The sequence below is a fragment of the Thermobia domestica genome, chromosome 12 (assembly GCF_964235325.1).
Source record: "Thermobia domestica chromosome 12, izTheDome1.hap1.1, whole genome shotgun sequence".
Taxonomy (NCBI): Eukaryota; Metazoa; Arthropoda; class Insecta; order Zygentoma; family Lepismatidae; genus Thermobia; species Thermobia domestica.
This window is the reverse complement of record NC_137465.1, coordinates 105865010-105889183: the sequence shown is the minus strand read 5'-3', so window position 1 is coordinate 105889183 and position 24174 is coordinate 105865010. Positions and strand designations below refer to the sequence as shown.

General features: G+C 35.0%; 1 protein-coding gene across 2 annotated transcripts in view; it reads left to right on the top strand.

Moving 5' to 3' along the window:
* Positions 1-24174, top strand: part of vap (RAS p21 protein activator vap) — a 122794-nt gene that overhangs the window by 43357 nt on the left and 55263 nt on the right. For both annotated transcript variants that reach the window (XR_014127784.1, XM_081733935.1), the window contains exons 6-11: positions 4289-4400; positions 10073-10194; positions 11923-12084; positions 15196-15308; positions 21318-21437; positions 22350-22470. Coding sequence is in view for 1 of the 2 variants with exons in the window: in XM_081733935.1 (XP_081590061.1) it covers positions 4289-4400; positions 10073-10194; positions 11923-12084; positions 15196-15308; positions 21318-21437; positions 22350-22470 (750 nt within the window). In the remaining variant the exon portion in view is untranslated. The remainder of the gene's footprint in view (positions 1-4288; positions 4401-10072; positions 10195-11922; positions 12085-15195; positions 15309-21317; positions 21438-22349; positions 22471-24174) is intronic.

Below are 24174 nucleotides of genomic sequence, written 5' to 3'. Positions count from 1 at the left end.
TAGACTGAACTTTTTTTTCTTTGATTAAAACCACTTGTTCTTTTGTCACATCAACGTTTTCGTTACAATGAAACCAACAATCTTTTGTGCTTCATCAGCCTCTAGTTGCTTCAAGATTACCTCAATCAAGTTTTGTATATCAATCTGTTTATTTCTATAGAACCAAGGAAAGACTCTTAATGTTCTTTTCTCAAAATCAGTTTGTAGAGTAGTACTTCTGACATTTACTCTCGGTGTGCTTAATCAGAAGTGGGGTCAGATATTAAGGTGTAGTACTTAGCTTTATAGACTCTTTCCACAAATCTCTACTCAACAGAATATCATTAGGTGGATGAATTTATTTTAAATAATAGGAGAAAGTTACAGTGTGAGTCTAAGATGTTTTTTGTGCTTGAAGTTTAAGTTCTTTCAAAATTGGATCCAAAACGAAAGCAGTTTGATTAATATTAGTAAATTACTTACGTTTGAGCCATTGTTAGCCTGAAGTGATTCCCTTTGTGCCTGTACTGTAAGTTTTTTGTGGGAAAGAATCTTTCACAATTTATTACACTATTTTACACTTTTCGTTGAAATCTGTGAAAGTCTACATCGATACATTGTAGCATATGCCTTAGCATTTTCATTAATACTCATCCTTTCAGGTGCTTTCCAATGTTTAAATTCTTTTCTTGTTACTTTGTAACCGCTTTCCGTAGTTTGTCCTCCGTGGTCCTGCCAATGAGTATTTTTCGGGTACGTGGACTTACCTGAGTAGGACGTTGAAGGACATCTTCAAAAAGGGATTACTAAATTCTCTCCGAATTGCCCGCCGGTTTCAATAATAAGATGAGTATTAGGCGCCGAGAGGTTCGGATGTCTCGTCTCGAAAACCTCACGGACGATCAGACGGTCACTCAGACCACAACGCACACAAACATTATTCATACAACAAAAACACACTGGATTAAATGACACTATGCTTATTTATTAGAATACTATTTTTTAAAAATGACGTAGAAACGATCACAACACTTAACATTGAATATGTATAATTATTTCCTTTAATAAAATCACACTTCACTTTCTCGTTATACTTTAGCCCTTTATATATTAGGATTGAAGATTAAGATAATAATTTCACTAGATATACTTTTCTCACACCACTAATGCACTTGGGGGATTAGCACTGGGGAAAAGTCACCGGGATAATCCCACGAAATAATATAATTCCTGCTCCAAACGATCCTGAAGAGTCGACACAAGTCTTCAGCAAAATTACGTAGTCTCCAAAGTGGGACGATAATGCTGGAGGGCACATTATAACTGGTACGCACAAAGTGTGTGAACCTGGGATTTACTGATTGGGGCTAGCCGTAAGAAAACGTCCTTCACCGGCTAATAGCTTGTGCCCCTTAGCACAATATCATACTTGATTCCCGACGCGACGTGCATGGTTGCTGCCTTGAAACATGGAGTAACACTCCTCGAACTCAGGGGTTCGAGATACGAGTTGCATTGGTCCACTGATCAATGTTGGGAGTTCATTCTTAAAAGCACTCAGGTTAAATCACTTGTATGTACATGCAAATAGAACATAAAAAGGAATTGACGGTAATATTAGTCCAATGGCCACGACGCACGAGACATTGCGATGATTTGACTGTGTGAATGTTTAGATAACAAACTGGTAAAGCGATGTGGCTGGCGACGATTTGACGCTTGGACACCTGGTCTACTCTGATCTGCTCTAATCTACTGCAATATTTCCATAAACGATTAAAGAAAGCTCTTAATTCAGTTCCAAATAACTAGAATATATACTGTGCATATTAATAAGTTAGGGAGAAACACTGAGAAGCTTCGTTGTTCACTGAAATGTTCTCACCACAAAGCAATGTTTTAAATATATATATGTGAAAAAATGATGAAAGACTTCTTTGTCCTGTTGCGTGGGAAGAAAACAGTTCCCATCGGCGAAAGAACTTATTGGCATCGCAGAATATAGTATAAATCGAAAAAATTATTACTGTCTTTCCAAAATATACAGAGCGTCCACAAAAACTGCTTCTATAACCTGGTGACGGTTATGACTTAATGAGAAGAGAAAGAGAAGGAACGAAAACAGTGTCGATTTTTTAGGAGAATAGAACAGCCATGAGTGAATCACTTCTTCGATACGATCGTCGCCTCTTTTTCCACAACTACCTTGTTCTCCTGTAGATGTAGAGTTTTTTTTATTTTCTATTATTATTATTATTATTTTGTATTAGATCACACTCGATTAATTCCTATTTCTGTGATGCATTTGAAAATGATCTGCCTTCGTTCTTACATATTATTATTATTATTATTATTATTATTATTATTATTATTATTATTATTATTATTATTATTATTATTATTATTATTATTATTATTATTTTGTATTAGATCACACTCGATTGATTTCCTATTTCTGTGATGCAATTGAAAATGATCTGCCTTCGTTCCTACATGGCAAGCTACGATGCATGGAATATCGGGCATTCTAGCCTATTGAAGTATTTGCTTCGGGCTTTCGAAAGAACTTGCTGGACTTTTCATCATCTTCTGCTTCTGTCTGCCGTTTCTTCCTATTGTTTCTAGAATAGCAGTCTGCTTGCATTACTACACAAACGTTTGCATTTAAAATCGAGTTGTGTGTACTTCCAGAAATTTCTCAACGTTTTACAAACACAAACTAACTTCTCTATCAGCTCATTAGATTATACCCGTTGTTTCTTTAAGTTGATGGTCCGAATGATACGCTAGATCGATAAACTCTTGCTGTAAGTAGATTACAAAGTGAATTTGGTCATTAGTAACGCAAAGTTTTCGAAAACAAAGATGCTGATACATCCAAATGCCATATTCCAATCGCCTACCATCCACTCTTAGTATTAGTGGAACGGTTCATGGGCAACAATTGAGATGAAAAAAAAAAAAAAAAAAAGCTTCTCTTTGTTGCATATACCAGAATAGCTTCAACCAGGAACAGCGTTATTGCCATATTTTAGACAAAAGTAGCGAGAAGTAGATAAAAAGTAGAGAACATAGGAAAATTAGAAATGTGCCGTGCATTTCTATGCTCTTCTTATTATTCTATTTTATTGGGACGGTATTATGGGCAATAAACCGTAAACTTTCAGTTAAAAAGTGTACGCCGTCGAGTTTTAGTGAATTACGGAAGATAAAGTCAATCGAACGTGATCAGATAAACGAATATACTAAAGAACCTGGCAGCTGTGAAAGTGATAACAACAAGCTCATTGACAATCATCAACGTCCGGCATGACATTTTTACATCCTGCCGGCAGCTGCGCCTAAAAACGTAGCCTGCTTGTCCACCATACATACGCCTCTGAGGAGGGTTGGGACGCATTTGATCGGGTACCGGGATGGGGGGGAAGGATAGATTGTCGTTGTGTAGTCAGTAAAAGTTCAAGTTTTGTGAACGTGAAATTGAATCATTGTATATCGTGAAAAAACCGTGAATTCAATTATTCAAGTTTAAATAGGAACCCCGAAACGGAAAACAAAAAGAAAAGTAAAGAAAATATATTTACAGTCTTATAAAGAAAAGTTCAAAAATCGAAACTGAATTAAATATGAAATCATAGATTTGTTTAGCGACATATTTATTTTCCCCTTGTAATAGTTTTTTTTTCCTTTTTATTAAAAAAACTATTACAAGGGAAAAGTGGGGATTATTAAACGGTAAATTTCTAGTAATAGTCCCCACTTTCTGTTTATGTGATTACATTAAACATTGCTACAGCGTATCACATGAGCATATTAGATTTACATGCTTCTAAGTAATGTTGAATACAGTATATATATCTGGCATATATAAACTAGAAAGAAGATAATCGCAGGATTTCATCCTTGGAATTAATTGCCAAAACACACTTAAAAATTAAAGTAAGTGAACAAGATTCTAACGCTCAAATTACCGTATCTGCAAGAAAACCTTGTTTTTATATACAAAACTTCCTTCATACCGCATTTAATTTATTTCGCGCCATGGAAAACCGCGTTATTCGAGGTTCTTTTTACGTTGTATTTAAATTGAATTTGTTCACCACAGAAATTTAGGACAATAAAGAATAATTAACCTTTAGTTATTGTTAGAAAAGTGAATTGACAAAGCTATTGTCAATTCGTAAATATGTGTAATAATTAAAACCGCGGTATGCAAGATATCCCTGTATATATCACTGTTAGTAAGTAAATTGTTCTTTGTCTGCTTCAGCATTGTTCTAGCTATATATATCTTTTGTTTTTTCCTCAGACGTTAACAGATACTGATGGCGCAGTTAAATCGAAAGAAGTTCAGCATGCCGAAAAGATCTATGCAACATTGAGAGAATGTAGGGAGCAGTCTGGGCTGAAAAAGAATAAAGGTAAGAATTAATAACTGTTCTACCAGTTTAAGAATGTTGTTGAATATATACAGAGAGATATACGAGTATATACGAACTATGCCTGAAAAGTTCAGAAAAGAAACAAAATAGCAGATACAACCAAATCATTTTTATTGGCCTTTAACATAATCGTCATTTGCCAAAACATACTTTTGTTATTGTTTATAAAGCTTTTACAAACTCACCAAAGGCCTCTTTAACAATCGATCACAGAGCCGCTGTCATACGTTCTTGTTTGGCCAACTTATAAGTTGTGTACTAGATAAAAGTAGTGGAACACAAATGGTCGCGTGTGTTTAGTTCACAGAAATATAAAATTGATGTTACAGTCTTGTTAATTAGCTAGTATTACTATTTCATATGAAGCACAAACACGTGCAGTACTGTGGAATCCAGTAAAACCGATCTGTTCCTTTGGGTATGTCAAGAATTCTCTGGCGCAGAAGTAGTTCTGTTGTGTAAACGGTGTGAATAACTATTAGAATATTTTGCTGAAAAAAAGTCACATACGAGTAGTGGATTTCGACAGACAGATAATCATTTAGAATGTTCAAGATGCCTACAGTAGAATTTATAGACAGCCGAATGCAAAATCTCTTATACCTACGCTAACGTTCTTTAGGTTACTGGTAAACAAGTTTTATTTCTTAATTCGAGATCCTTGATAGAGTGTTTATGTGATTTTGCAGAAAATTATTAGTTTATTTTGGCAAGACTCTTCACAAGGCTTTTTTGGGAATAACAGTCAAGCAGCAATACACCTATTCAGTATGTCATATAGAGAGACCTCGAGACCTCCACACGTACGAGGGCCATTATTTATATTTTGAGCCTTGGCAACACTGATTGTATTTTTTGTTTGCATAGAAACGTTTGACATTGTTTTGCAAATGTTTTGTCAGTAGCTTTATTTGTGTTGTTTACGTTTGCTTGAAGATTGCATGGCAACAGAAAAATGGAATTAACTCGTGAAAATTTTCGTGCGACGATTTATTCGATTTTCGACGTGAATTATCAAGACAAGAGTGCATCAATCAACTTACTTCCACATTTGGTGATGAAACCCCATCCTTTGCCACTGTGAAACGCTGGCATAACAATTTTACTCTGGCCGCCATTTGCTCACTAACGAAATTCGCGAAGGTCGTCCAAAATCAGTTGTTTTTCAAGAAAACATTGATGCCGTGCAAAATCTAATACTGCGAGATCGTCATGTGACATATTGTGAGATTGAGGCAACCCTAGACATCAGTTCCACCAGCATATCTAAAATATTACATGACCATTTAGCTGTGAGAAAGGTTTGTTCTCGTTGGATCCCACATAATTTGACAACAACTCAAAAAGAAGCTCGCGTCGATTGGTGCACACAAATGATCAACAAATACAAGGCGGTGCTTCACAAGACATACAAGATTGTAACAGTGACGAATCATGGTCATATACATATGAACCGGAACGTAGACAGCAGTATGGGTGTTTCAAGATTAACCAAATCCAACAAAAGTTGTTCACGCTCGAAGCACATCGAAACAAATGGTCGCTGTTTTTCGGAAAAACTGGTCATGTGGCAACTGGGCCTTTAGAGGAACGTAGAACGGTCAACTCTGAATGGTACACAACTATTTGTTTGCCGGAGGTCTTCGGTCAAATACGGAAAACAAACAAGCGCCGTCGGATCATTCTTCAAGACATAGCGAGCTCTCACACATATCGTCTAACAACTGACTATTTAAACATTGAAAAAATCGAATTGATGGGTCATCCGCCATGCAGTCCTGATTTGGAACCCAATGACGGCTTCTTGTTCCCGAATGTCAAGAATAAATTGTATGGACAACGATTTCCGTCGGCGGAGGAAGCCGTTGATGCGTTAAAAAGTCATATTATGGAGGTATCTCAAGAAGATTGGAAAAATGCTTTGACAAATGGTTCGAACGAATGCAAAAGTGTATTGATCATAAAGGAGAATAATTCGAAAAACAATAAATCACCTTTCAATGACAAATTACTGTTTTTTCATTGTTAGGCTCAAAATATAAATAGTGGCCCTCATATCACTGAAAATTTGGTTGTCATGTTGGATTGTCCAAACTGATTAAGTACTAGTTGACCTATTGCAGAAAATGTTGATATCATTCCTGATGATGAAATTTGGGTCCACAAATATAAATAAACTATTTTGTTTGTCCGGTAGAACAGCAGTTTATTACAAAAATCGCAAAAATATCATTAATATTACGTACAATAAATATGATTTCCCCGTGCCCGCGGGTGTTCCTTCACGCTACATTGGAAAAGCCCGTGTGACGAACTAGGAGAATACTAAAAATATTTACTCGAAGAGAAACTTTGCAAAGATTTGACAGTGACTAGATAGTAACTGCAAAACAGTTGTATAACTGGACGAAGCAAAAATAAAACGAATTTCAAGTATATATCAAATATGGAATGCGATGTTGATGTGCCACTGTAGTGTCACAGCTCTTTTGAGGCTAATCTTACTCTTGGTATGCAAATGATTCATACAATTATTTCTGTTGGAAAATGTTATTCTCAATGTGTTGTGGATTTACAGTTTAATAGGACTTTCAGATTTCTTTTAACTTGAAGAGATTAGTGGATTTATTACTTTTTTTTTTAATACTAGGAACACTGTGACTCAGTTGTGTTGAAAGTGTATCTGAAGATATAAACGATTTAGAAATATCATACTTTCTTCCATACCTAGTACTGTGCTATATTCTTAGGAAGCTTATTTTATTACCTTTCAAATAAAATTTGGATCAGTACTGTACAGTTTGCGGTATGCGCTGAAAGTTGGCCTTTTTCTAAATTCGCTCTCCATAGCTCTGTATCTTTATCACACAAGAAGCTAAAGTTTTTTGATAATTTCATATCTCGACCATTAAACCTACGAAATACTACATGGTAAAAATGCAAGATGGTCGGGTCAGAAGTCACAGTTTTGTTTGTTGATTTCGAATGGAGTGACCCACTACCTTTCACACTGGCTACTTTTGATTGCTTGTTGCGGGTTTACCGTGACAGTCATGTTTACGTTTAACACACACTAAGTTGCCTCCTGTACATGTCTCTGGATAGATTGTGCATGCGCACGCGCACCTGACCTATCTTACCGGTATCGCATTATTCATCGAATCTTTCGCACACACCTTGTATATTATTATAGGAGTAGTGAAATAATGATAACTGTTGTGATAAATACTCACTGGTTGCATTGTATTGTTTTTGAAATGTAGAAAAAAGATCCCCGATAGACCCAAAATGAGCTGAGAAGGTTTTACTAAGTAAGGGTCTGGTAGCTAATAATAATTAGCATACTATGGTTGTATGCTTGGACATGCGGAAATACGTAGGAAGAAACCGTGATTTGATCAGAAATGCACGAAACTAGTAGAGAAGAGAAAACAGGCGAAATTCTGTTGGTTAAAAAATCCGAGCCATAGAACTCGAAATTTCGTTGAAATCAGGAGGAAAACTTCAAAACTTTTAGAACCAAGAAACGTGATTTTTTTGAAACTTAGTTATTGAACATAAAGATAACAGAAAAACAAAAATATTTGGGACACTGTAAAGACATAATCGAATTTAAGGCTGTCAACCTCACCCTTATAAAGAAAGCAGATGGAACAATTTTCATGGATAAGAATAACATTTTGAATAGGTCGACAGATTTTTTTTTTTTTTCCAATTTGCTAGACTCGCGGCCAAAAAATAATGTTCGTGGAGAAACTGAAATACATACAGCGAACCATGTATTCCAGAGACTAGCCGAACATAAATAGAAATTGCTTTAAAGAAATTAAAGCAAAAACACCAACCGGGGATGTAAACGGAATTTTCACTGAGTTTTAACGGGACGAGGGGAGGGGGGAAGGGCGATACTGGAGAACGAGATGCACAAACTCATTCTTTTTATATGGAATAAGGAGGAATTACCACAAGAGTGGAAAGAATCTCTCATTGTTCCAGTTTACATGCAAAGTGACAAAACTAATTGTAATAATTTTCGAGGAATCTCTCTTTTGTCAACATGCTATACAATCCTCTCAAACATTGTTAGCAAGATTGACCCCATACGCAGATTAAATTATTGGAGATTTAGGTGAAATCAGTCAACTGTCAACCAGGTATTTACCATTCATTAGATACCCGAAAAGAAATGGAAATACAACAGCCCAGTATATCAATTATTTATGAATTTAAGAAAGGCCTACGATTGAGTTACAAGAGAAACATTGTACAACATTCTTACCAAATATGATTTATCAAAAAAACTAAATAGATCATCATTCAATTTTGTTCTGGAATACGCTATGGGGAAAATTGAAAATGAAATGCGATGTTTTAGTTTTACACCCCACAGCTATGCCATGTAGGCTAAAATAGACTGTGATGATGAGAATGAATGAATGGGAAAAAACGGGAGAACCCCAAGTAAATTCACGCACACAATGCTTGTCCACCACAAAGCCCACTTGGCGCGAAGTGTGAAAAATTAAAGATAGCAACTAGGACCTAGAGCGGAATGGCACTTATCAGGTTATGAGTTAGCTGATTGTCTTGTAGAAGATGACACGAGAATAATAGAAAGAAATGCAGAGGTTTCATTGAACACCTTCAGGGATATAGCTTTAGAAAAACATGCAGACAAAATCAAATACATGGAAATTCGCGATATTCATAATACTGCAAACTATGGATACCTTAAAATATTAAATAATACTTTCGACAAAGTGATCATTTTCAAAGGTCTAGAATCAACATTAACAGACCAAAACTTGCCCGCGAAGAAATTAAATGTAGACTGAAGGTAGTGAATTTGTGTTATTATTCAGTCGAAAGTCTCTTATTTTCGCGACTGTCGAAAAATTTAAAGCTTAAAATGTATAAAACGATAATTATGCCTGTTGTGTTGTATGGTTTCGCTTGCTCAGAAAAAACAACACAGACCGAAAGTATTTGAAAATAAAGTTCTGAGACGAATATTCGAACCCAATAGAAAGGGGAATGGGAAAGGCGGAAAGTTGATAACGTGGAACTGCATTGCATACTTTACGCCGTTTACCCAACATTGTTAGGGTCGTTAAAGCAAGGAAGTTCAGGTGGGCATGTCTTGTAGCCAGAATGAAAGAAAGTAAAAATGTTTTAAAATTTTAACTGGAAACGCAATCGGAAGACCTAGGCAGATGGAGGGACAATATTATCAATGAAGAGTTTTGTGAATACAGCATTGAACTTTCAGGTTCCATAGACCATAGAGGAGTTACAGTAGTTTGATTCTGCAACGGTGAATTTGTAAGTTTATAATGTAGACTACTTCCATGAAAGAACAAACACCCAACTAACGATCTTGAACTACGAATCATTCCCCAAACTGATGATTTTCTGATGTATGCAATCTTTTTTTAAACTTAAAAAATTTAAATACTCAGAAACATACTTACTGTGTAATAAGATTCTAAATAGAGTGTACGCATTCTTTTCCAAAAATGAACTATCCATTTTAATGATATATTATCTTGGATTTACCAAAACATCACAGGTAATGGAAGGTTTATTATTTTTGATCTGAATTTTTGTTGTTGTGGTTCATTAATGTATTCTTTTTTTTTTTTTTGTTTCAGGAATTAAAATGCAGGGTTATTTGAACAAGAAGAGTGAAAAGAATAAGAAATGGAAATCCATGTATTTTGTTTTATTAGTTGATGCAACAGACACCCATTTGTATTTCTACGACAATCCAAAGGTACATTTTTTTCGTCTATTATGCCATTGTGTTTTACTTGATTCAATTATGTAGTTATTTCATTGTAAAGAGAGAAATTGTATATGATGTTAGCATACGAGATTTCAGTAAGAACTATTTGTACAAAAACAAGATCAAACAGCAGTAAACACTTCAAAATAGATTTATCAGATTTATATTTTGTAAGGCAAATCCCTTTTTATTATCTATGTGTATCAAATTGAATCGTAAGTATAGAGAAATATCCAAAAATGTAAAAGTTTGTTCTGTGTCTCATATCGGATTCCAAGAACAGTCTGAACCATCTACTAGTCATTTGAAGGTGTAACAGTAAAGTATAGGTTATGAAAATCTCTCTACCAGTACAGCTTTGAACGAGTAAAGAAATAGCTGATACGAAGACTCTCCAAAATTGAAACATGAATATTCGAGAAATGATTTAGTTTTTTTTAAGGATGAGGTGGTGGTGGTGATTATTATTATTTACGGGAAAGATAATACAAATATTAATACATTTACTGAAATACAGTATAATGTAACTTAAAATATCAAGGATTTGCTATATTTGTTTTGCAATCATTAGTTACAGATACCTTTAGTACAAAATAAATAAATAAAATTAAAGAGCAATAATAAAGAGCGCGTTAAGTTAGAAATATTTATACCATGATATCACAGGAAACTAATATCAAAAGTAAAACAGTTCATCTTTGAAGTAAAAATACCTTGAAACTATAGAACACTGTATTAGGTAGTCAACAAATTAATCAGAAGAACATTGACAAAGTGCATGAAATCATCATGAATGATGGGCGAATGATCATCAGGCAGATTGCTGAGACAGTGGACTTATCTACTGCAAGCGTGTACTGAATTATTACCCAGCATCTGGAAATGAGCAATGTTACCGCGAGATGGGTGCCAAAACTTCTGACACCTGATCAAAAGCTCACCAGACGCAACATTTCAAGGAACAATCTTAATCTCTTCCAGATGCCATTCGCGCTCGGTTCGTATTAGTAGATGAGACTTGGTTCCACCATTACCAATCAGAGTCCAAACAAAGTTCCAAGCAGTGGAAACACCGCTCATCCCATTCTTCGAAGGTCAAGTCAGTTTCCTCAGGTGGAAAAGTGATGGCTACAGAGTAATATCCAAATTATAATAACTAGAACTTCGTTAAAAAGCAGTTAAGGTTCTATTTTATAGTGAATTTCCTTAAAATAGGCTCTGTTGCTCTTAACTCATGTTAGATATTTTTATTCATTTTAGAATTTATGATTTTTCTGCACTTGAAGATATTTCCGATTAATTGTTTAATGAGCAAGAGGCTGACATTTATTTATACTATCAACTTTCTAATTGAAAGATTGAAAGTAGTTTGTGAGTCAACTTAAAAAAAGCGTACCACCCTACGTATATATATAGGCACACACACTTTTGTCAAGAATTTCGATATGAATGTATCAGTTCGAATACAGTTTTGATTTGACCTAGAAGGAACGTAATTATGTCGAAAAGCTTAAATGGGTCAGCTTGTTCCAATGTTTACCGGGGCTTATTACAACAAGGTAATCTTGATCGTATCCTGTACTCATTGCATCAACATCAGATCGAAAATTCGAATTAGGTAATGAATAATTTGATATTTCAAAATTCACGGATGAGTTACAGTATGCATTTGTTTTTTCTCAGTTGTTTATGTCTATGAATTCCTCTTTCTTTCAGAGAACGAAACCTAAAGGACTAATAGATTTAAGTTGTGCCTATCTTTATCAAGTTCATGACAGCGTTTTTGACAGACCACATTGTTTCCAATTAGTAGAACGAGCTTTACCTTGCCTAGCAACTATTACTTACCTGTGTGCCAATTCAGCGGATTCTGCCCAGGTTTGTTTCTTTTCTCTCCATTTTAAACTGTATTTTTTGTTTGTTTTTGAGGGGAAAGTATTGCATAAATGGATTATAGTGATCATAAGAGGATCCCAATTTTCTTCAGGCTAACAGTGGTTTGTGGTACTGTATCTTGATTAGAAGGGTGTTCCCTTTCACATTGTCTTGTTTGAGTGGTGTAGTCAACGTGAGATAAGCTGAAATATTAGACATTGTATATCTAACGAAACGGTACTGGTGCAGTCATGAAATGCGTTAACAATATTTGGGTAACTTGTCACTACAAAATATTAAAATTTGAAGCGAGATATACAAAAAAGCGAAATGGAAGAAGTAAACATTCAAGTAGTCGCTGTAAATACTCAACGTACCCTAATCCGTAAATACTTATATTTTATATAGATATTAATGATAGAGGAAACAACAGATTTTTTTTAACACACCATATCCTGTATAGGTTTGAATTCAATAATGTACAGAGTTACAATAACGTACATATTGAATTCATACCTATAGAGGATATGGTGTGTAAAATAATCGGTCGTTTCCTCTATCATTAATATCTATATGAAATCACAACCGTCATAAGGTGCTCAATATTGTCGAATCACAGCAGGGGGCTGTAGTACAGCCCACGTGGTCCGAGTGGAGAACACTGACCTCGAGAGTGAGAGGCTGTTCTCTATTTGTACTTACATTTTGCTTTCTTCTTTTTCTGGTTTGTTGTCTCTGAATTTACTTCATTATAATTTTAACCGATATACCATACGTAAAGGAAACTGGCAGTTGTTTTTTCTGGATTATCATACTACTAAATATTAACTGCAGTGATATTACTTGATTGTTTTGTTCAGTGCATGGTCATTACCGTGTCTATTTATGTATACTACTATGTATTACTTACGAGGAAACTTTTCCTGGTGTCACACGAAATGTGGAACGAGGCTATGGTCAATCGATTTGTGTTAGTGAACACGAAAATCCATAGGCGGGAAAAACCCTCGATCGCAACCGTTCCGTACTTATGGCGGGAAGAGTAGGGGCACTGCCAACACAACACGTGGATAATGAGACGAAATATGGCGCGAGTTCGATGAAAATATGTATAGAAGCGCAGTTAAACATATATTATATTCGACAATACTGTGACAACTGAGGGCAGAGGCGTAGCACATAACGACAGAAGAGGGGGCGGATAAGCGCAAGTAAAAATGGTCATATAATTGAGGAAAACGAAGAAGCAAGACGTCAGGGGAATGGTACAGTAATAATACACGGTCAAGTAATCAATCACAAACTATAGACAGCCTGTAAACGTCAACATAAAGCACAAATGGAAGGAAGAGAGCTATGGAGGGGATTGACCGTAGAGTCCGGACCCCCTCTCCTCGTAACGTCCGATGTGTATAGACTGTTGTATATATGTAAGTATTCATTTTCATATGTTTATGATGATGATGATGATGATGACAAAAGCAAGACAACTGATATATGCCCCTGTGTATGCACCGCAAAGTTCAATACACCACTATATATTGAAAGATCAGTTCAGGAAGGTGGGGGCCGTGTCCCCTTGCCTTTCTACTCTCCACCCATGTACTTGACCCATGTCCATGATATATTACTATGCTATTCCCCTCAAGTCCAGCTCTTATGTGTTCATAGCTTCTCTGGAACTTTTCCCCTACGCTATACTCCACGCTACCCGCCCTACTTCTGTTGTTACGTGCTACGGCTCTGCCCTCAGTTGTCAAAATATTGTCAAATGTAATTTAACATTGTACTATATGTTTAACTGTGCTTCTATGCATATTTTCATCGAACTCGCGCCATATTTCGTCTCATTATCCACAACGTGTTGTGTTGGCAGTGCCCCTACTCTTCCCGCCATAAGTACGAAAGAGTTGCGATCGAGGGTTTTTCCCGCCTATGGATTTTCGTGTTCACTAACACAAATCGATTGACCATAGCCTCGTTCCACATTTCGTGTGACACCAGAAAAGGTTTCCTCGTTAGTAGAATATAAGTGACTTACTGCGAGTTTTAGATGCAGTAAATTTCATTGCAACAGTAATTAGTACTGTGGTAGAAATCACAGTCGAAAAAAAAAAAGTTATATATTTTTAAATATTTTTCATACAGGTTGAAAGACCAGAGATTGATTTATTTCTCTATGTTCATTGAGTTAGAAGAGACCAGAAGTTTCCACCTAACAGTAAAATTCTAAATAATATTATATGCTACGTGACTTCTGTAGGTGAGTGGGTCACAACAGAAATAGGTTAAGAGGAATTTAACCACAGTTACACGATTGATATAAAAGACTGTCGTAAATTTGCTTCGGGGTCTAGTTGGTACAGTGGAGAGGCAAGGCAGTTGTTTTGAAGAAGTCTCCATCGTTCGGAACATAGAGGATGGATTTCTCCTACCCATCAAATGTTGGATCTTCTGGTCTCTTCTGCCGAATAGTATTGTAAGTGACTATCCTTCTACTTATCCTATAATATGGATAAATGTTGAATTGTGATTTTTCAATAGAAAATGTTCAAGATTCTTACCGTGTAATAGGAAATGCCTCCCATCTAATTCTCACTTTCGTAATATTCAATTAAGTAGCTTTCACTTTTGTTACCACCATTAATTAGTTATTAATTTTGTAACTTCATTTATTTTGTCTTATCATATTTCAATAAATCATTGTAAATATACTAGCAACCTTTTTTTTTTACGTCATTTAAATATTCACGTTTCCATAATTTAACTAAAGGTGTATTTTATTTAGTAGTGACAGGCATTTTGGTTAGCCAATGCTCTTGCCAAGATAGTTTGTTTACATTTGCTAATGACGTTATAGCTAACAGAATTAAATATTACACCCCAATAGAAAAGTACACCACAGTACGCAAACTCCGGAAATAACTATAGAAGAATTCCTACTGAAACATTTAATTATTTTTTCCTTTTTTAATTACTTTTTTGTATTTAGTGTTCTGGCATTTTCCTTCCTAAATTATATGTCATTAGTGTAGAAATACATAAGTGTTAGAGACAATCTTAAAGCCTACAGAGACGTACTGTTTATTTCTTTATATACATATTTATTTTAAGGACTGGATATCAGCCCTGAAACCATTGTGTGTTACGCAAATGACGAGATCTCCGAAAGTACAACGATTAAGGGAACTGCGGTGTCTTCAGCTCAATGTATTGGAAGCCCATAGGTAAGAGTTCTATGTACATGAACACTCTTGTAGTTATAGCATACAATATAAGTGTGAATGAACTACTATCTCCACCACTAATTTCATATCACTTCAATTACTTGTATATATTTTTTAGTCTGCTTTGTTAAACGTGAGTGTGACTTGATTGTGGGAGGGGGAAAAAAGGAAACTTATTGGAATCTTTGTACAAATTCTAAAGCTTAAGAAGAAAATGATTGATAAATGATTGAAGAAACTTTTTATAAAATCGTCTCATTTTTTAGTATGGCTGTTATACTTTTATTTCATGCACAAATTGTAATGTTATTGCTTTAATTGGTGCAAATATCTTCAAACTACTTTTTTCAACTTCTCTACCAACACTTAGAAGATCGCTCAATCTGATTTGACCTTTGGATGCTTTTAAGTAAGAATTAGTTTTGTTTGCTAAATGATTTTTCACAGTTGCCAACTACAAGATCATGCACCTTCGGTGCGATAGTGGGCCAAGTTTACAGTTCCGGGTCAATCAAAGTTCTTTTTAGGCGACTGATTGTTTATTGAGAATCAAAACAGCAATAACTAGCATTAGTGGGTGGCGATTCACAGATTAAGTAACACGCTCTCAACTTCATACTGTAAATATGAAAAGGCCTTGAATGTTTTGCAGCGCGAGTAACGAAAATTTCTTCGTGTGTCTGCTGTGCATCAATATCACTACTGTAGAGTTCTATTTTGATTGATTGATTGATTCTTGATTTGGACCATTTTCCACCTAGCTTATACATCGAGGATCTACAGCTTCACCTGGGAGCCAAACCATATATTCTCCCACCGGATGTGGAACCCGTGTCTCTCGCACCAAAACCTCGTAACTTATAACATATAGGCTTCTGAATTTCTTTTCGTAGTCGTGTTTTTTTGTCATCACCAAAACACAATATAATTTTCTTCAAGGAACCCGGACTTTGAATCAGAATCTTGCAACGATGTGAATCTTTCACCAACTTCCAACTTTCATCAGAACGTGATCAGGTTAGGTTATTCCTTCGTTACTCTTTTCATCTCTTGCTTAGCGGTTAGTTCGTAATTTCTCGAAATCACATTTCTTTTTAAAAGATTTCTCAATTCTAACATCTTATTTTTGACAGAGGTTCAATCCTTCATGCGGGGTAACCTTAGATTAAAGTTGTTCTTTGGCCTAAATTTGTCTTTAAGACCTTTTAAATTCAGGGTGGCATCATTGAAGTTTATCTTAGGATCCTGGAACCTCTTTCGAATTAGTCAATTGGAGTAAGTCTTTTTCCAAAATTTTAACGAATTTAGAAAACTGCAATTCATCAACATTTTGTATAATTGTTGTGTGTCATTCCCTAATGTACTTCTTTAGTGCACTTAATGATGGACTTGTGCATTGCAGCAGCTATATTCTTGCACTTTATCTGATTTCTGACCCCGACTTTGTAGCTATAGGAGCAGTAGCTTTCAGTTTTCGCCAGTCTGTATTGAACTAAGAATGCTTGTGGTTAAAGAAAACGTGTGTAGAGAGCTTGTGGGTTTTGTTTTGCTTCATATACACCCACCAAGTTGAGTGTGTGTTGTCACAGTTGGCAAGGACAAAGTTGGCATGGATAATTTACGTAAATTTCGTGTAGTTTACGTGTTATTTACGTCACGTAGAAAATCAAGTTTTAACGCAGATCTAAAAACTATTTTAAACAACAATAACTATTCAAAAGTAGAACACAAAATAATAATTATTTTTTTTTTCAAACTTGCTAGCATCAACTGAAGCGAAGTCTAAACTTTCAGAATAAAACCTTCGGGCCGAAGTCTCTCCTAAGACAAGATTTCGGCATAGCGATTTCTTCAGTGTGTTCAAAATATCGTTGTATGTATATACACTTAAAATAGCTTATATTTAAACCTCTATTAATGGCATCTTCATAATACAGACAGATTTTCTTTTTAGCTCTTCATAACGGATGTGAACTGTTTTCAATTTACACGTATAAAGTTTCGCCTCTGTGCATTTTAAAAATATATCCGAGTACAGTATAGTAGAGAAAAATCATTGCAAATGGTTGAGCTGTTTCCAGATATTCAGCAGATGTTCCTGAACATATTGATAACAGAAGATCAGTTGAGTGTGACCAGATAAAGGTGAGAATCTGATAGTTGTGGAAGCGATGACACAAGCACATTAACAATCATCAAGTTACTGATCTGGGTCCTAGCAACTACTGTTTGTTCCGGCCAGCAGGACATTTTGCTCCTCTCAGATAGCTGCGCCCAGGTCACGTTGCCTCCTGCTTGGTTCACCCTACGATTCGTCTCTGGAGAGGGGTGGTGCGTGCCTTAGGTCACGTGATGGGTAGATTTTCTGTGGTCAGTAAAGGTTATTTTTATAAACATTTTGAATCGTGAAACTATGAAAAAGCCGTGAAATCGATTATTTTGTTTGAGTGAGTACCCTGTGGATGCTTTTACAACAGTAAGAAAGCGAGTGAGATGGACGGAACAATACACATTCAAAGTACGTTAGTATAGAATACTATGAACATCGTATTTGTAACCACTAGGAAGAAAGTTACAAGGACTTGAAAATTCAACTTTTTTCAAAGGACTTTATTTCGAAAAAGTGTTTGAATGTGTAAAACTTCAGAACCAGTTACGTAGATGAGTTTCAAAAAACAAAAAATCAGCGATTTGGTATTTCCAAACTATTCCGGAGGTCTCAAAAGAGTAAAAATTGCTTTATTGCTTAAAATTGCGTATTTGTAGTAACTTTTTAAAACAGTTGATTTTGCGTTCGTAGCATTAGGACAATACTTTTGGTAAGTGTAACTACAATAAATTCTCGGATTTACATAATTTGAAGTAGTGTAGGAAATTTTACTGGTATTTACCATATCTCCAGAACGGTTTGATACATTAAATTGCTGTAAACGGTATTATGATCTCTACATCTAGTGAAAAGTATCTACATAATTAGATAAGATACTTATCTAAGCATATTTTCGAAATCAAGTCTTTAAAAAAAAATAAAATATTCAATCCTTTGTAACTTAGTTCATATCATGATCATAGTATAAGATATTAACATACTTTGGATGTGCATTAGCCCGTCCGTTTCACTTGAGTTAGTACTGCTTTAGAGGTCTCCAAAATTTGGATGTTTGTGATACTGTAGCGTTTTTAGTTTACAACACTCATATTGTAAGTTTTCATTCGATACGTAGATTTGAAATATGTAATAAATAAATGGATATAGTGCCATTTGAAAAAATGGAACTTATTTTGGTTGGCAACACTATTAACCTGGTGGTATTGCAGGGTACGTCAATGTCCCCCTGCCGATATTCGCATAGTACAAAATTTGAACGTTTTTTGTTTATTAGTTATACGTATATAATAATAATAATAAAAAACCATGTATATTTTTATTTCATGTCCATATTTAAAAGATATAGTACAGTCGCACTAAAAAAATTGTATTCTCTTCTAAATTTTCTTTCCTCTCTGACTTGTAAGTGAAGTGCAATTTGTATTCGGAATACTGCAAATCAAAGAGGTGATAGAAAAGAACGTAAGACATGAAGCAAGTATAAGTTAAAACGAATTATACCTCAGTAAAGAATTTGAGCTCACAATTAATCGAATCCTGAACCGCAAACATATAAGGCTAACAAGTTAAGTCTAATGGCAGCATTTATTTTGATACTTACATTACCGGTAATAGAATTGGTAACTGAGTGTAAGATTTAAGATTCTTCTAATGAACAAAATAGTTTTATAAGTGTAATTGAAGCGTGAAATTTGTTGTTAGTTACTCGTAAGTGCAGAATTTCAGACAGTTTCCTCCAAATAAGCTTTGGTACAAAATATCTATCATTTTCGAAACAAAAGTCAACAGCAAAAACATCGGTGGAATAATTTACTTAAAGATAGGAATTGACATATTTTAACCAGTTAAGGATAAGTAAAAGTACTAACTTAGTTTATTGCGGTTGTAAGAGTTTTCTTGTACAGTTTGGACCACGTATCCCGTAGAGTTGATTACCAGGTTAAGTCACATTAACGTAAACAAACCAGTTTAACAGTGTCTCATTCCAGCCGTTGCGTTTGAAGTGCAAAGTGCATTTATGAAATGATTCGATTTAATGTGTGTAATTTAATCTGGCGAATAAGGCTGGCCACAGTATAAGTGGCCGAAACCGTGTAGGAAAACTCTTCACAGACGCAATCAGCTGAGTTAATGTTTTCCCTTATCTCTTTCATAATTTGTAGAATAAGTTCTTGACCTGGAAACATCGACGGACGAAAATCTTAGATCTTCATATCCATTGAAGAAATTTCATATTTTGTTAATATTCATCTATTAATAAATATAGATAAGTAGTTAAGAAAAATGAATCAGTGTTGCGATAATAAATACAGAAAACAAATTAAATGCACCATACATTGTGCCCGCTGGTTTAGTGGCTAGCGCACGCGCCTTTGGTTCACAATTTAGGGTTCGATTCATGCTGGAAAAGCACTGAAAACAGTACTGTGGTTCGGATTCCACCTTCAAACAACATATATATACATACAGTAGACGAGCTTTTAAGAAACAGATAGTCTCTTCCCTACATAATTACAAGAAATGTCTCCAACTAACAAGTTAAGAAAAGTAAAATTCAACGGGTACTGACAGCAGTACTAACATACATACTTCGATTAGTATAATTTTATCAGATAAATCGGAAAACAAATCTTTTACTCCTTGTGCTACTCACTTATTTACGGAATTACACAAATTAATGCTACAATGATGACTTGATATCTGAACAAAAGTTGATCACACGTGGTCGCGGGATCATCAATACATATGGAAATGCCTCGGATTTCTGTCGAAAAGACTAAATATTTAGACGTCTCATTTCGGACGGAAAAATCAGCTGTTCTGAAACAAGATACCAACATATAATACATTTAAGATCTTAAATCAGATTGATTCTCTTCGTGAATCTTGCCATATCCCTCGTAGGTCATTATAGAAGTGTATACTTTGCTGAAAGTAATGCCTGGGCTATGCTGTTGATACCATATTGATTTTCTTATTCACATGTGTCCGTTTTGATAAGAAAAATAAATTGTGGCTCGCTTATGAAATAGGCTGTTGCTGTTAAACAACAACCATTGTAGTTACACATACACAAATTTTCTGTTCGTTTTACTGAAAAAGCTTTGCGGTTCTGAGCAGACTCAAACTCTTTCTTGCTTCTGAGCAACAGAATACTTTAGTCGTGATGATGATGATTTGAAGAACATTTATAATAGTTTTCTCTGTAATTTATCGAACAGTTACTTACCTACCGCACAAAAGATAAGGTTTCATACACATTGAATACTGTCGTTCATTATCGTGACATATGTTCCTGTCCCTCTTTCATGGCCGGGAAGTTTCGCACCTGTTAAATTATGCACACTCTTCATTCACCTATGTCTTTGATTTGTCGAAACTATGTTTTTGGAAAAATTTGAGCAAGTTGCCATTTTCCTTTTCAAAGAAATACTGTGCTGTGATAATGGATGCTGATAAAACATTGATAATTGTATAAACTGAAATCAAGTAGTTTTTGTAGTTCAGTAACCAATACATGTTTGAGTCTAAAGAAGGTGCTAATATATAATACTAATACTTGTATGAGCTCAGTTGGAGAGTGCTCTGTAAAACGGTAAAAGCAGTGTGGAAGAACAAGTACTGATGCAGCAGATTATGTACGTTTATGTACAGAACATCTTTCTCTCGGATACAGTTTTAATCTCTAATCAGTTGTGGTCTAGTGCTTCTCCCTGCTGAAAACATTTTAAAGTAGTTTATATATAATCTTTTCACTTCAGGTACTGTATTGAAAAGCTGATTTATCAGAAAGAAGTAGTCCTGAACAAATGTACTTGTTAGATAATATTCAAGGTATGAAAAACGTTTTAATTTATTATTGGAATACTAAAGTTTTTACTTATTTTGTGTCTTTTCAGACTGCCATATAAATTGGTGCCAAATCCTTTTTGTATAATATCATTAAACCAAGTTAAAGTAGCTAGAACGAAAGTAAAGACGGGACCCGATCCTGTATGGGATGAAGAATTTATACTAGAGTAAGCATACAGTTAATTATGAAATACTTTTGAGATCCAGGTACATAAGTTGTATTTTTTTTCTTGTAAAGTTTGTTTACTTTCATTCATAGAAGTACTCGTAGAATTGAACAGTGTGTATAAATTTGTGTGACTAACCGTAATACGTACAAGTGTGTTTCATGTGAATTTATTAAAAGTTGACAAAGACCCACTTGTGCTAGTTTCTTTAATGTTCTTAAATGTATAATGTACAATATAGTAGTACTTAGTTACATTCCAGTGTTCCTTGTAATGCTTTTTCCAATAAGAACTTTGCACGAGACAAGTATCTTCCACATATGATGAACTTTTATGTTTGTGCAAGAAAAAGAGGTGAAGCTTAATGCATACAAATAAATAATAAATGATGCTTCAGATACTTCAGTTGAAAATGAGGGAAATCTAGGAATAAAATTTGGAGAAGTTCCGTTTCTTTTATAACTGTTAATTGTTGAGGCTTGCCTTGTTTCGTATAGAGTTATTGAGATTAATATTTTACCGTGAAAAGCATTACCATATGTCGATCTATAGTCATTGTCAGTACAGTACAGATAGAGGGGAAACGATGCAAGCAAGAAGAATTAATTTTTTTTTCTTTTGTCATTGTAATAAGCATTGGAATTAGTAGTATTAATCTATTTTAAAAATTCCTTTGGAAAGTTTTTTTTTTTTAAATATCTAAATGTTTTAAATAAAATAGAATCAGAGATTTTGGCTGTTGGTAAATAAAATTGTTTTAAAGAAATTACCAAGCGTATGAAGAATTATTCTCAAGTATAATTTGACTATTCTTTAAACAAACTGTTCACTTGAGGTAAAGTATTTCGTGGTTTGATATTGTACGTAGTAGTATTATAAACTTTTCATTTGAATTTCTGCTTTCTCTTTCAGTGACATTCCACCTGACGTATTGACATTTACAGTGACAGTATACAATAAAGGCAAAAGGTCAAAAGATACAGAAGTTGCTGAACTGACGGTTGAACTTTCCTCGCTAACTAATGGAGATGAGGTAAGACGCTCGTAGTCATACAGAATATGTACTTTCCCTTGTGATAGACTTTTTTTTTTCTTGATGTAACATGTAACTTCTAAGTTAACAGATAATAAACGCTGAAATTTTGCATAAAGCAAATATCAAGGAGAGGAAATAGTTTGACACACCCTGCAGTAAAAGTTATAGTTTTCAAACGCACAACTAGATTATTATGTATTTAAAAATTATATGTCAAACGAAAACTTACAATACCACATTTATTATTCAGTATTAGAAACAAAGGACGCTACAGGGGGCGCGGTGGTTCAGTGGTAGAGCGTTCACTTCTGGCGCATGGGGTCCTTGATTCGATCCCAGCTCGCGCTAAATGGACTGTGGTGGACAAACACCGTGTGCTTGGGTTTTTTCGGGTTTCTCCCGTTTCCTCCCACTTTATTCATTCCACCATTTCATTCATTTCTCATCATCATCGCCTCCTTTAGCCTAACTGGCCAAACGTGGGACGTAAAACTGAAAGATTTTATTCCATAAGAACACTACATAAAAGTCCAAATTTTGGAAGCTAATACCGCAGTGACAACGCAGCAGACAGACACGACAGTGCACGTCCAAAGTACTTCGGTGTTTAATACTGTGATCATAATTTACTACATATTTGATTGACGATTACTACGTATTTGCGATACTGTAGCATCCTTAGTTTGTAACACTGAATAATAAATGTGGTATTGTACGTTTTTTATTTAACATTTACGTTTTTGTTAATCTGACATGGCGGTATCTGAAAAAAAAAAATTGACTTTATATTGGTATGGCACCATTGTTCATCTGTTATTATTGCAGAGGATGTCAAACGAATTTTCCCTTTTGAAGTTCGTTGCAACAAAATTTCAGTGTTTTGTATCAATTACGTTTGTATCAAGTTAAAATCTCACCCTATTTACTGTGAACATACTTCGAGTTTTGTGATAAATGTAAGAGAAAATTAGCCATATAGGTGTGATATGTTAATATAGTTACTCAAGCAGGGAAATGGTGTTTCTCTACAGCTTTTAATTATATATTGTTGCAATATACATTAGTAGAATTTTACCATCTTCTCGTAACAGTTGTACCAAATTTTAGTTATTAGGTTGTTTAAACAGTATTGAGTTTCAGGAGGTCAAAATTGAGAATACATTTATTGTGATTTGAAAACATTATGAAAATACATATGCTCCATTTTGTTCGATAACTTTCCGCCATTCTTCCGGCAACACTATAATACCGTTGCTGTAGAACTTCTGTTGTTTCCGGTCAAAAAAATTATAGCACTTGGTTTTCACAGGCCTTTTTTGAAACTAACTTAACACCATTCAGGAGTTCTGCAGAGCACGAAACAAATTGTGATCTGACAGTGCCAGGTCCAAGCTACAGTGAACGCATTAAAACTTTCCAGCCAAGTTCTTTCAATTTCCGACAGGTCGTTAAAGATGTATGTAATCTGGCGTTGTCAGTGAGGTATGACACATTTTCTTTTGACTTGCTAAGTGCACTCAACGTAAATTGTCGATAGTACAGGTCCTAGTCTATCGTTGTGCCTGGCGGCGGCAACTCATGATGCACAATGCCTATCCAGTCCCACCAAACGCACAGCATAACCTTCCTGGGCATCAGTGTGGGCTTTACAACAGACTGTGGAGCTTCTTCTTGCTACAACCACGATCTAACATGGTTGTC